General features: G+C 38.6%; 1 protein-coding gene and 1 pseudogene across 1 annotated transcript; both read right to left on the bottom strand.

Moving 5' to 3' along the window:
* Positions 1-417: 417 nt before the first annotated feature.
* On the bottom strand, positions 418-3,666 carry LOC127903937 (probable terpene synthase 6; annotated as a pseudogene).
* Positions 3,667-11,903: 8,237 nt separating this feature from the next.
* On the bottom strand, positions 11,904-12,437 carry LOC112325352 (uncharacterized). The gene has a single exon (XM_024591792.1). It carries the CDS (start codon positions 12,435-12,437, stop codon positions 11,904-11,906), a length of 534 nt encoding a protein of 177 aa, XP_024447560.1.
* Between the last annotated feature and the right edge of the window lie 3,008 nt (positions 12,438-15,445).

Here is a 15,445-nt window from a genome sequence, read left to right as displayed (position 1 = left end):
TTGGATAGCAACAAAGGGTATCATATTTTATGACAAGGTAAAAAATTAGTGCTAATTCTCTACACAAAAGTTAGTTGGAAAAAAATTCATTTTAAATACATAAGATTTTTAAGGTCATTCCATTTTATAAACCTCAAAAGATAGATTACATAGAGAGGGAGAGTGATAAAACCAACAATCCTATATGAAATAAATACATAAGTAATATAAAATTTAGAATAAATAACTCACAACAAGATTTAACTTTCTTAATAAGCAGAATTCAAACTAATTAAACTTTTACATTCAATATATATATATATATATGAGGAAAAAAAGCACACACATCTAGTACAACAATCACACACACACTTATAGTCTATCTTAGAAATTATAATGTTCACGAGCTAGTCAGTACCCCATTATTTACACATAGGCACTTGCTCGTTTTATTACAATACATTCATTCAGCAACATTCATAAAGAGCTCAACGTAAGAATTCAACCCCATTATTCACACATAGGCACTTGCTCAACATATAATAAAGTGACATAGTCTTTTAAACTTAAGTGGGATTGTGTAGGCGTCGTCATCGTCCCCATACATGACATCGGTAACTCGAACAAGGTTAACAATATGTTGAAGGAGAAGCATTGGAGCATTAGTTGGCCTCATGCAATCTTCATTGATGTCCTTCCATCCATTTGCGACCATATTTTGTATCTCTTCAATTGCTTTCTTCTCCGATGCATCATATTGTTTCATGTAGCATTCAACACCGGATGCACAGTCTCCCCTCTTTTGTTCATCCTTCAAACAAATATAGGATTATAATGGTTAAAAAAGAAACTTAGCATGACAAATTCAAAACACAAAAAGAAAAAGAAAAAGAAAAAGAAAAAGAAAAGAATATTCATGAGTAGAGCCCAGGTTCAATCTGTTGGGTTCTATGAACAAATGTAATGGTGGAACTGACCCTTTAAATTGTGTGATTCTATTGGGTTCTATGAACAAATGTAATTCTGGAACTGAAATCCACGTCTTCATGCTAAAAGCACTAACTTCTTAAGTTTATTATTAATATTGTTCAACTATACTTGTTTAGAATTTGTGAATACTTTTCAAAATAGGTTCAATATTTATATGGTAAATGAGAATTCAATTATCAATACATCAAAATAACTTTTCAAAATTAGGGATTTAAATATCATACCTCATGGCCCACTATGTCATTCATTAAACGACAGATCATCTTTCCAGCTTTCATAATTTTTGGATTACTTTTTAGCCATTCATACTCCTCCTGTCCTGCAACTTCATCCATTTCAACGAAGGATACTGCCGTAATTACCCCATAAGCACTTGTGGTTAATCCATTGCGCACATACTCATCAAATGTTGGGACATGGCCTTCATCTGCCCACTGCGCCTCCACTCGGTAGCCTCTCGCCAATTCTTTGAACTAATGGCATACAAATAAAAAAGAATGTATTATGCTAGAAATAGAAAAGGAATGCATGAGCCTGGAGAAATATTCTTACTGCCTCCTTCACGTAATATGAGGCATAGGATCGTCCTTGCTTTTCCCATATCACTCTCAGTTTCACTGAAAAGATTCAGAAGAGCTCTGTAAAGAACTTTCAAGTACTCGGCAGGTAGTTGATCGATGGCATCCATGCAGCATCTGAAATTGAGACAGAAAATCACGTATCATTTCCTGAACATCTTTGTACGATTAGAAGAGAAAGGCTATGAGGTAACTTAAAAATCACAGTGGATGTCCATATCCAGTGAACCCAACTGGGTTTGTGTAACCCAACCATGACCGCAGCTCATCTCCCTCCTCTGTTCATCCTCCATTCCTCTCTGTTTTGATGTAATTATACTGGATTGAGAATATATATATTTTTTTTCACAATTCTGTATCTTGGATTCATTCTTATAAATCAAGTTTCTTTTATACTGGTATGAATTTGTTAAGAAATATGGTGTATAGCAGATTGGAATAACGAGTACTTATAACTTGTTATTCTACCATAGCTATTATTGTATCTTTTCTTTGTTTTGCTGTATTTGCATGACCAGCTTTATATAATTTTTCGGTATTCATAAAAAAAAAAAAAGATTTTGAGATAACAAGAAACAAACCTTTCAATTGCATTAGTAAAATGTTGTATCTCTTCAAAAGATGCATATGCATCATATGTATCATCTAGCAGTGATACAAATTTTGTATATTTCGTGACCACCATCCGCGAGAAAGCATATTGAGGCTCGAAATGGATTGCATTTGCCCAGAAATAGATCTCTACAATTCTATCTCTTGCATATGGAAACTCCTCAGAAAAATTTAAATCATTCCACCACCTAAAATGTAAATAGCAACCGAGTAAATTAAGAAATTCCAATAGAAACTTAGTTTGATAGTTCTCTCTAACTTACCTCGAGAGAATGGATAGCTCTTGTCGATGCAGTAACTGAACTCGATTGAAATCTATCTTGGCAAACTTGAGTAGAGTGTCCATGCGAGACTCATCTTCTTCGTAGAAAGAGATGTATTTTCTAGCCTCTATTCTTGGTACGCCTTTGTGAAAGGGCCGGATCAAAGCATTCCTAATATGGTCTGCTAACGTGGGCTTGATTGCATAGCCGAAGACGCCAGGTTTGCCTTTGTGAAAACTAGGGCATCATCCAGTATCTGTTCACCATGCACACTTAAAAACGAAGCTTCATACAAGCTCAGGATGCCTTTAACATCGTTGATGATTGTTTTCTTAAACTCTCCATTGGTGTCCTTGAACTTGTCGAACACAACTGATTCATGAAAGAATAATTTTACTGTTCTGGTCATTTTTTTAATAATCTTAATTTGACCATAGATTACTTCTTGTCAATGAAAGAAAGATTTAGCAGAGTTTAAAGTACTGTCCAAGAATTAATTTTTGAGAAGTTAAGATTTAATTTTTCCTCTGGAATTAATTAATGCTCTCATACTGGAAGCATGCGCTCACCACAAGGCATTTTGAATCCATGCTGTCTCAATACTCGAAATAGTAGTGACAGAGTGTAGAGATCAAAGTCATGCTTCTCAAGAAGATGAGGAAGGTCATCAAAAATTTCTTTCAGGCTGTTTTCAATCTCGTCGTCAAAATGATATGACACACCAAGCCGACATAACAGATTAATGAATTCAATATGTTCCACTGTATCCTTTTTGGATGCCATCAGCATGTCCTTCACATTTTCCTTCAACACGTCTACTTGTCTGGTGTACCGCTCGAATTCCTGCAGTGAAATATTCAGTAAGAATCAACTGTCTTAATAATTAGATTTTAAAATGATTGCTTCATATATTAAAAAAAAGAGTTAGTTATAACTTAATCTCAAATTTGTCTGAACTAATTAAACAATTATTAAAGTTCTAGAAACTATGCCTCATCCTTAAAAAAAACAAAGAATTTTACTCTATAGAAAGATGAATTCTTTCTTTAAAATAAAAGCAATCAACGGCTATACATAGATAGAAGAGAAGTAGTTTACCGTTTGTGGGAAGGAAAATGAAGCGAAGCTACAACCCCACAAGCTTGGTGGGAAATTTGCCTCTGGACGAGAATTGTTTTGGCGATTACTGTTTGCTGTTAAATGTGCTTGGGTTTCCATTTTTTTATAGAAGAACTAGAGGCCAGTTTTTTAATTACTGGTTGAGTATCTAAATCATCAATGGAAGGCTATTTATAATAAAATATCAAGACGTTACGTGCTTTAACTTTTCTTACGGAAATTCGTAATATACATAAAAAAAAATGATGGATGTGATTTTGGTATTGAAGCAAAGAAAAATGGTACAAACATTATATCTAGGTTAATAATGTCTTCACATGTTAATGTTGTGATTTGTCATTCTAGACGATAGGTTGCTGTAGTGGTTTGTTACCACTCTATCAATAAATCCCTACTGTTAAGGGTTAGTTGTTTGATTCAATTAGTCTTAAATTAGTCTTACCAGGAACTGATTAGTCTATCAATAACTTTTTTCTTGTGAACATAGAGCATATATGCTAAACGGTTTGAAATCTCATATTGAAAAAATAAAATATTCTTCTAATATTTATATAGTAAACTTTGAAATGACTTGGTAATCGACTGAAAAATATGAAAAAAGAGAGGTCTCTAGGTAGGAGAGAAAAAAAATTCGAAAAAAAGGGACTACTGGGTTTTTACCGGGTTGACCCGGCGGCCAACGCTACTGGGTTCTGGTGGCAGCAGGGCCTACCGCTGCTGGGTTCTAGTGTCAGTAGGGGCAAACTTTAGTGAGTCCTTCTCACAACTCTGGGCTCACCGCTGCTAGGTCCTGCTGACAACAATACCCAACATAAGTGGGTCCTGCTAGCATCTCTGGGCCCACTGTTGTTGGGTCTTGGTGGAAGCAGGGCCCAACTTTAGTGGGTCCTGCTTCAGCTAGGCCCACCGTTTCTGGGCCTTGCTAGTTACCCAAACCCACTATCATTGAGTCTTGCGGCAATGTCAGGCCTAATAAACTTGGATCTTGGTAGAAGGACCCAACAACTAGGTATCCATCTGGGCCCAACGCTGCTAGACAGCAGGGCCCAACACCATTAGGTCATGCTTGGCCAAATGACCCAACAATTGAGTACCCATCTAGGCACAACATTGTTGGGCAGCAGGGCCCAACATTATCGGTCATGCTTGATAAAAGGACCCGGCATCATTGCGTCATGCTTGGTAGAATGACCCAGCAGCTGGATACCCACTTGGGGCCTGCATCATTGGGTCATGTTTAGCAGAACGACCCAACAAGTAGTCACAATCCAAATGCATGTATAATGTGGAACCCTGTTAAGAAAAGTTAGCTTATAGATGGCCATGATCAAAACTTTTGAAAATGAAAACCATCACAAATAGCCATTTTTACCGGTATGAAAATGAAAGATGTAAATAATTACACACTGAAATAATTAATTGATCTAGAGATTTGCTAAAAACTTTACCAGCCATGGATTTTTAAGATGAAAGAGTGGGTGCTAAGGTGGAGATCGAGCCTTTTACCAACATTTCAAAAGTAATTTATTGGGCCAAATTAATGAAAACCTAAGAGACCCATTTATAGTTAAAGTATGCATAATATGCTTTAAAATTCATTCTACTACGTGGGCAAGTCAGAGGCCTAGGCCTACAGACAGAGGAAAGCAAGGGGAAAGTTGCAAAACAAATATCTTCAATCATTTAAAACTCAAATTAGATAAATTCTGAATAGTTATTTAACTTGTTTGATTTGACTGTTAGTTGAAATAGAATTTACAGAATATTCTACAGATGGAAACAGAGAGATTCATTATCTAATTACTGAAGAGAATGTTCAAAAATTATTTATTTCATTTTGACTCTCTCAGTTCCACGGATGCTCCATTTATGAAAATAGTAGAAATCTATGCACTTCGTCAGAAAAATTTAAAAGAAAAATGCAATGATTCAATGCATGACTTTGTTTGCTTGCAATTGAAGTCTTCACAAAATTCCTTTTAACCCTAGTTTTCAAAAAAATTATTTTAAAATGTTTTGGTCCATGTCTAATAAAAATTAAAATTTAGTCTTTATGACACCTTTTGTAATTAGATCTTGCATAATTACTCTTAATTATGTAACGGTTTACTGCATTGTTTTTTTTTTATATAATGCTTGTAATATAATGAGTTGTTAAATTATAATATTTTATTATGCTATAATTGTTGGAAATGTGACTCAAATGACCCAAAGTCAGCCATGCAATGGTGGTGGATGGCAGTTAGGGGTTATATGTGACTAAGATTGTTAAAAATGTTTGTTTTCTGACACGACACGAAATATATAATATAAACTCGAATTGTAAAATTATAAAATCACAAGTTAAATATTTTAACTAATTATATATTGACAATTTCAATCAATTAATAATATAACACAATTAAAATAAAAGTAAAATAAACAATACAGAACGATGTCTTTCAAGATTTTATTTTTAAAAAATTGAAAAATCAAACCACATTTTAATAGAGTCATCTAAGTTGTAGTTCAATTGTATCATGTCGAGTCAACCACTACCTAATTTAATTTAAAAGTCGACCTAAATAGGACCAAATCAACAAGTAATTAGATGAACCCATATAGCCAAACCGGGTTTAATGACACCCTTTAAAATGAGGATGCTCACCAAGCTCTAGTTATCATCTTTACGTTTCAGTACAATCATGCAATTATGAATATAGGATGGTAGCTGTTAGAGAAGGGGAACTTATAGTTAAGATTAGCTAGTAGCCCTGGTGATCATCATCAAAAATCAATCCTAGTCCTAGAGTGGAGCATCAAAGCACTCGTCTTTCGCTCTCTCCATCGGATTCTTGCATGCTTTAAACCGCATCCACATTCCACAACTACATTTCCCTCACCGACCCCAATGATAGGTCACAACACAGATAATACAGGAATAAATGAATTGTTTTCTCTTCTAATGAGAAAGTACTGTAATTTTGAATAATAATTGATTGCCCTCTAAATAACAACTGTGGCTGCTTAAATAGCAAGACCACGTACAATAGAAACCAAATATAACTGCATGAAAGAAAAGTGACGTAAATAATGCAACTATTGAAATCCCACCTGCATGAAATCCCACTTGCACGTAAACTCCTCCCACGGTACGTGTTTAATGGTTTCATCAACTGCCAGCAACATGCAAGCAACATGCATGCATCATGCATACACGATCTTTTATACTTGCCATCTACGTGCATGCAAACTGCATGCATGATCTTGTACGTGTTGATATGCATCCCAAATATTTGGGATTTGGCTTAAGGCCCCTCTCTGAGCGTCGTGGCCTATCAACACCTCCCCCATAAAACGGAACCTTGTCCTCAAGGTTTAGAGTCGGAAACAGCTCCCTGAGCTGATTTATTGGTTCCCATGTGGCGTCTTCTGCGGGAAGATGTTTCCATTGTACTAAGCTTTCAGCAACAAGATGTTTTCTTTGTTTGAGCCATCGACAATCTAAAATAGTTTTGAAAGCTTGCAAGAATTGTTACAGAGATGAACAAGAAGCAAAATAGAAGTAGGGAAAGATGCTGCTGTAATGCAGAGGAAGAAGAAAATGTCTATGTGTTTTATTCACTTAATACATTCCCAGCACTGTTACATTCATTTTATATCAACAGAAGATGAGAAGCTTGGTTACGTTTTCTACTCAACTGTAACAGAATTCATTAACTGCCTAACCATATTAACAAACTTGCTAATCATTATATTCTCTATTCTCTTTGATAGGTGGTTGAAGCAGAGCATTTGATATCTTGACATTCCCCCGCAATCATATGCTTGGAGGAACCAAGCATAAGATTGGAACAGTGATGCCGAAATAAAGGAGTGGAAAGGCCTTTAGTGAGAATATCGGCAAATTGATCAGCAGAAGAGACATGTTGAACCAACAAATCACCTTTGATAACACGTTCGCGAACAAAATGATAATCAATTTGGAGATGCTTCATTCTGGAATGGAAAACAGGATTGGAAGCAAGGGAAATAGCAGAGATATTATCACAATGAATGATCAGAGGGATATGTAAAGGAATGTGAATGTCACAGAGAAGCTGACGAATCCAGGCAAGTTCAGCAGCAGCAATCGCGAGAGCGCGATACTCAGCCTCAGTAGAGAATCGAGAAACAGTATGTTGTTTCTTAGAAGCCCAAGAAATAGGACTAGAGCCGAGGAAGACAATAGAGCCAAAGACAGAACGTCGATCATTGGGATCACCGGCCCAGTCAACATCACTATAAGCTTGGAGATTAAGAGGACCAGCCTGAAAATGAAGACCAACATCAAGGGTACCTTTAAGATACCGCAAGATCCGTTTAACAGCAACAACATGAGAATGCATGGGATTATGCATAAATTGGCAAGCCTGGTTCACAGAGAAGGCAATATCAGGCCTTGTGAACGTTAGATACTGCAAGGTGCCAACGATGCTGCGATACTTTTGAGGATGAGAGTAGGGCTGTCCATCATCTTTAAGCAAATGATGATGAGGAAGACAAGGAGTATCACAAGATTTGGAATGCTGTAAATCAACTCTACCAAGTAAGTCAGTGATGTAACCTGTCTGGGACACAAACAAACCGGAAGGCAGATAAGAGATCTGCAGTCCCAAAAAATAATGCAACCTGCCGAGATCCTTCATATCAAATTCTTGAGTTAAGGCAGCAATGACTAAAGAAAGAAGAGAAGCATGACTACCAGTAAGTATGATATCATCAACATAGAGTAGCAAAATCATAACACCAAGAGAAGAATGCTAAACAAACAAAGAGGGATCGACAGGAGATGCTTGAAACCCCAAACTTGGTAAAAAACTAGTAAAGCGTTCATTCCAGGCACGGGGAGCCTGTTTAAGGCCATATAACGACTTCTTGAGTCTGCAAACAAAGTCAGAAGGATGAAGCTTACTCACAAAACCTTGGGGCTGAGTCATATAAACCTCCTCATGCAAAAGACCATGCAAAAAGGCATTGGTAACATCAAGCTGCCGTAAAGACCAGTTAAACTGAGCTGCAAGAGCAAGGACCAAACGAACCGTAGTGGGTTTCACGACAGGACTAAAGGTTTCATTATAGTCAATACCTTCCTCTTGACTGAAACCCTTGGCCACCAACCGAGCTTTATGCCTAGCGATAGAACCATCCGCATTCTTTTTGATTCTGTACACCCATTTACAGCCAACAAGATTCTTGGCAGGTGGGAGAGGCACCAAGTCCCAAGTACCTTGGGCATGAAGAGCATCAAGCTCCTCCCGCATAGCAGACTGCCATTCAGGAATGGTGGAAGCAGCCTTGAAGGAATGGGGTTCAACCTGAGAAGAAGCAACAAACTGTACAGAGGTAGAGTAAGCCTTTCTTTTGGAGATACCATTCTTAGACCTGGTGGTCATGGGATGAAAATTTAGTGGTGAAAGAGGTAAGACCACACATAGATTCTCAGGCTGGAAGTCAGGATCAACAGGGAGAGGGGACTGTGTAGATGACAGAATGGGCAGAGGCGGAGACAGTGTAGGCTGTGAGGAGGAACTGTGAGATAGTGCAGACTGAGAAGAGGAACTGGAAGACAGTAGAGGCTGAGATGCAGCCGCTGGAGTAGGAGGAGAAATAAGAGGGAACACAGTGGGATGTAGACAAGGGGATGAGGAAGTGGAAGGGGATACAAGAAGCACATGTGAGTAAGGAAACATGGATTCATCAAATAGAACATGTCTAGTGACAAAGAAACGATTTGTGCGAATAGAAAAACAAATATACCCCTTATACTGACCTGCATACCCCAGAAAAATACAAGTGGAAGTCTTGGGCTGAAGCTTGTTAGAATTATAAGGCTTGAGTAAAGGAAAACAAGCACAACCAAAAATTCGCAAATGATGAACAACCGGTGGAGAACCATAGAGCAGGAAATATGGTGAGTTGTGTTGAAGAATTTGACAGGGCATTCTATTAATCAAATAAATGGAAGTAGCACAAGCATGAAACCAAAATTTCGGAGGTAAATGGGCAGTTTGTAATAGAGTGATGGTTGTTTCTAAAATATGCCGATGTTTACGCTCAACAAGGCCATTTTGTTCCGGAGTGTAGGGACAAGACATTTGATGGATAATACCCTTGGTATGGAGGTAATGTTTGAATTTATTACTAAGATACTCACCACCCCCATCACTCTGAAAGACTCGAAGAGTAGCAGAGAATTGAGTAACTAAGAAGGTATGAAAGTAAACAAAAATGGAATAAACCTCTCCTTTATTGATCATTGGAAAAATCCAAGTAAATCGAGTACATTCATCAATGAAGCTAACATAATATCTGAAACCTTCAACAGATACAGTGGGAGAAGGCCCCCAAACATCACTATGAATGACCTCTAAAGGTTTAACAGATTTAACTGTTGGATAAGGAAAAAGGAAGTTTGGCAAGTTTACCTTCTAAACAAGTGGTACAAACAAATTTGGATTTGTCTGAGGTGAAAGAAATCTGGGATTATTTTAACATAGCAGAGGTGACTGTGTTAGAAGGATGACCAAAACGCTTGTGCCAAAGACTTGTGTTGACCTGTTTACCAAGATAACAAACCAGATTATTTGGAAAGAGAGACCGTGAAGGAAACGAAAAAGAGAAAGGAATAGGATATAACCCAGCTCTACATAGTCCCTTGAGGAGAACATTCCCCGTGATTTTGTCCTAAATCCAAAAACCAAAAGCATCACAAATAAAACGGCAGTTTTTATCTTTGCACAGCTTATGAACCGATAACAAGTGTTGAGAGAGTTTTGGCACATGCAAAACTTGCTTTAATTGTAAGGAGCAATGAGGAACATCCAGAATAGAGGAACCAATATTAGAAATGGTCAAACCTGAACCTCCTGCAGTGGTAACAATATCAGCTCCTGAGAAAGGTGCAGCCAGATTAAGTTGAGCCAAATCAGAGGTCATATGTGTGGTGGCGCCAGTATCAGCCACCTAAAATTTTTCTGGAGGAGAAGGAGGTGGGAACGCAGCATGCATAACACTAAGATTACTGGAGGGAGGCCGGCCTTGATATCTGAAATTACCTCGATGATAACACTGAACAGCAGTGTGCCCAAATTTCCAACAAATTTGACATTGAATGGAAGAGGCAGAATTAGGAGGCAGAGTGTGACGCTGATAGCAATCAGCAGCTACATGACCTTTCTTAGTGCAAATTTGACATGTAGGAATGTCAATGCCAGGACCAAGAATACCAGGGTGAGACGTAGGTGGAACCTGATAAGGACGTGGACTGAACTGATATTGATGACGTCCTCTGCCACGTCCCTTAAAGTGAGACCCCCAATTGCCAAAGTATCCACCATTGGAACCATGAAATCCACTTTTTAACCATTAAATCCTCCATTGAGAGCTAAGATGACAATGTCATCATCTTCAAAATAAACCCCTGCTGCAGAAAGATGATCCCGAGCATCTTTGATTTTCTGCAAATATTGAGTCACAGTATCGGAGCCCTTCTTGATGGTTTGAAGCTCACTTTTCATCTGAAAAATTCATGCCTTGGAGATTGTGGAAAATCTATCCTTCAGTTGAATCCACATGTGATGAGAGCTAACACATCCAATAACGTAAGAGATTGCAGTTGAAGAGAGGGTAGCAATAATCAACTGCATCAATGCCCGGTCATGCATTTTTTAAATTTTGTAATCATCAGTTTCAGCACCTTCAACATCAGAGGCTGCATCAAACCGATGTGGACACTTTGTTGATCCATCAACAAATCCTAAAATACCATGACTCTCCAGTAGAATTTGCATTTGAAAGTTCCAGATGAGGTAATTTGTGTCATCCAATTTAACGGTTACTGCTATTGAAACTGTAGGAAGTAAAGAGGTAATGGGAGATTGGATGATCTGTAGTTGAGAAGTTGTTACCATTTTTGAAGTTCAAGCGACAGAAGAGGAAGAGAATCACAGGTTTGAGAAGAGTGTTTGAAGAGATGACAGGCGATAATTATTATGAAATTTTTGGTTGAATATGGCGATAATAACGCCAGAAACAGAGATTAGAAGCAGAGAAATCACAAGCTCACAAGATACTAACAATCCTAAGCTCTGATACCATGAAAGCTAGCAAGAATTGTTACAGAGTTGAACAAGAAGCAAAATAGAAGTAGGGAAAGATGCTGCTGTAATGCAGAGGAAGAGGAAAATGTCTATGTGTTTTATTCACTTAATACGTTCCCAGCACTGTTACATTCATTTTATATCAACAGAAGATGAGAAGCTTGGTTACGTTTTCTACTCAACTGTAATAGAATTCATTAACTGCCTAACCATATTAACAAACTTGCTAACTATTATATTCTCTATTCTCTTTGACAGGTGGCTGAAGCAGAGCATTTGATATCTTGACAAGTTTGCGGTTCTAAAATGAGTTCTTCATCAGCGGTAACAGGTGGTATGTCAACTAACCGTGGCTCAACAATTCCTTCTTTGGTCTGGTAACGTTTAAGCAGGGAGACATGAAACACTGGATGAATGCGTGCTTCCTCTGGTAACTGCAATCGGTAGGCGACCAGTCCGATTTTGTCTACAATTTTATATGGCCCATAATAACAAGTAGCAAGTTTCTGATGGACCCGCTTGAAGACAATTTGTTGGCGGTATGGATGCAGTTTGAGAAGTACCCAGTCACTGATTTGAAACATTATATCCCTTCTCTTTTGGTCAGCTATCTGCTTCATGCGATTAATTGATTTTGCTAAGTTGGCCTTCAACTGGCGGAGCAGTTCATCACGACTTATAAGCTGTTGGTCGACTTCATGCACTGATGTCAGGCTTTCATTATACACTGGAATGGATGGTGGCAAGCGTCCATACAACGCTCGAAATGGTGTCATACCGGTTGAAATATGGTAGGTGGTATTATACTACTTCGCCCATGGTAAATAAGAACACCACTGTTTTGGTCACTGATGAACGAAACATCATAAATATTGCTCAACGCAACGATTTGATGACCTCTGTCTGGCTATCCGTCTGCGGGTGGTATACTGAACTAAGCCGAAGTTTGGTACCAGACATCTTGAAGAACTCTTGCTAGAAATGGCTGATGAAAATGGGGTCCCGATCACTGACAATGGACTTGGGCATTCCATGGAGCTTGATAACGCCTTCAACAAATTTTTCTGCCACAGTTTTTGCAGTAAACGGGTGGCGTAAAGTGAGAAAATGAGCGAATTTACTAAGTCTGTCGACAATCACCATGATGGTATCCCTTCCTTGCGAGACTGGCAATCCTTCAATAAAATCTAAGGTGATGTCATCCCATACTTGACACGGAATCGACAGTGGTTGAAGAAGTCCAGCTAGAGCCAATGTCTTGGCTTTTGTCTTCTGGCAAATCTCGCACTCCTTAACATAGTTCTGCACTACTTTATGCATGTCAGGCCAATAGAACTGTTGGCCAAGCTTTTTAAATGTATGTAAAACTCCTGAATGACCTCCCACCTTGGTGTCATGCATTTCGTGTAGCAGCGTAGCTCGTAAGGTTGCATCGTTTGGAACGACGACCCTCCCCTTGTATAGTAATAGCCCATTACACCATGTAAATGAACTGTCAGGTTGTTCAGTAGCCACACGACCCATTGACTGAATGTATGGATCTTATTGTGAGGCTTTTTTAATTTCTTGCCATACACTAACTTGCGAAGTAAAAATATGGTGAAGAATGGGACTGCCTTGCTTTCGTGAGAGAGCATCTGCTGCAGAGTTTTCACGGCCCGGACGATAGATGATTTCATAGTCGTAGCTCAATAGCTTAGCAACCCATTTTTGTTGCTCTGGAGTTGCTATTCTCTGTTCCACAAAATACTTGAGACTACATTGATTAGTCTGAATATAGAATTTTTTGCCGAGAAGATATGGTCGCCACAATCGTATAGCCTCTAAGATAGCTAACATTTTCTTAGCATATGACGACTATGATTTCTTGGTCATTCCAAGAGCCTGCTCATATACGCCACCGGTTTGCCTTGTTGGACTAGGACTGCTCCAATACCATCTCCAGATGCATCGGTCTCGATAGTGAAAGCTTTGTTGAAATTAGGCATGGCCATGATGGGAGTGGTTGTCATGGCCTGTTTGAGAGCGAGGAAAACGTCTTCAATTGCTTCATGCCATCCAAATTGGTTTTTTTTTAGCATATTGGTGAGTGGTTGAGCAATATTGCCATAATTCTGAACAAACTTCCGATAATATCTTGTCAAACCAAGAAATCCACGTAGTTCTGAAATGTTAGTAGGTCGTGGCCAAGCTACCATAGCAGCAATCTTACTATCAACCACATTGATGCCGTGGTTGGTAATAATGTGTCGCAGATATTCCAGTTCTTACTGCCTGAAAGCACACTTGCTTTCTTTGACAAAGAATTGGTGTTGTCTCGGTATTTCAAATGTTTGTTGTACATGCACTAAATGCTTGTCCTAGTTAGAACTATATATCAAAATGTCATAAAAAAAACCAATATAAATTTGTGAAGATGATGACGGAATATGGAATTCATGATAGCCTGGAACGTAGAAGGTGCATTACATAAGCCAAATGGCATGACCAAGTATTCATAATGCCCATTATGTGTTCGGAAGGCAGTTTTGTGGACATCTTGTGGATTGACTCGTACTTGATGATAACCCGCTCTCAAAGCCAACTTTGTAAAGTAGGAAGCAACGTAGAGTTCGTCGAACATATCCTCAACTGTAGGGATTGGCAAGTGATCCTTAACAGTGGCAGCATTGAGAGCGCGATAATCTGTACAAAATCTCTAGTTCCCATCTCTTTTTTTACTAGTAAAACGGGTGATGAAAAGGGACTTGTACTTGGACGAACAATCTCTGTTGTCAACATATCTTGGACCTGTTTCTCAATCTCATTCTTCTGATAGTGTGCGTACCTGTAAGGCCGAACATTAACCGGTTCAGTTCCTTCTTTAAGAGTGATTCTGTGGTCAACTTCCCTTATTGATGGTAAGCTCGAAGGATTGTTGAATAAATCCAAAAATTCTTGCAACAATTCTTTCATGCTTGGGTAGATGTTTCCTTATGTTTCTGTTTGGGCAACTTGGAAACATAAAGCAAACAACGCTTGGCCTGACCGAGTCGTCCTGGACAACTCCTGTAGTGATGTTTCCCTGATGTCTTGTCTATCAATGCCGATCAATCTCCTAGGCTGATTCTCTCATAAAAATTCCATTGTCATCCGTTTCCAATCATAAACCACAGAGCCAAGGAACTCAAGCCATTGAATTCCCAACACTACATCCAACCCTGTGAGTGGTAAAGAGTAAAGAGTTAATGAAAAAACAATGCCCTGAAGATCCACTGATACCTCCTCAAATCGCTCCCGACATTTGAAACTTTCGCCATTGGCAACCTGAACTGTGAAAGTTTCTATAGGCACCACTGGTAATCGTAGTAGGTTAGCAGTTCGCTCACTAATGAAGTTGTGAGTTGAACCACTATCTATCAATATAATGACGTTGCAAGAGCCAATTTTAGCAGCAATTTGCATGGTCTTGGGCGCGGTCCATCCTGATAATGCATGCAACGTAATTGATGGTCCAGTAGGCTCCTCATACTTCTCCTGGTTTAGTTGTTCTTCAAGGTCATTGTCACATAAGAGAGTATCACTGTCATTGCATCCTTCCAACATAAGTATGTGTGATCCTTGACATTTGTGCCCTGCAGTAAATCGTTCATTACAATTAAAACATAAGTTTTGGGCTCTCCTCCGCTGCATTTCTTCCCATGAGAGTCTTCTGATAGGATTAGCAGGGGTTGGTTGTGCTGCTTGGTTGACAGGCGGAAGAGCTAGAGGTGCTCGTACTTATGTAACAGGTCTGACAAACCTC

Source organism: Populus trichocarpa, chromosome 19 (assembly GCF_000002775.5).
Source record: "Populus trichocarpa isolate Nisqually-1 chromosome 19, P.trichocarpa_v4.1, whole genome shotgun sequence".
In the NCBI taxonomy this organism is placed as follows: domain Eukaryota; kingdom Viridiplantae; phylum Streptophyta; class Magnoliopsida; order Malpighiales; family Salicaceae; genus Populus; species Populus trichocarpa.
This window is presented reverse-complemented; position numbering and strand designations above follow the sequence as displayed.

Coding starts and splice junctions, on each gene's coding strand:
- LOC112325352 (XM_024591792.1), bottom strand. CDS start 12,437: ATGACACCATTTCGAGCGTTGTATGGACGCTTGCCACCATCCATTCCA.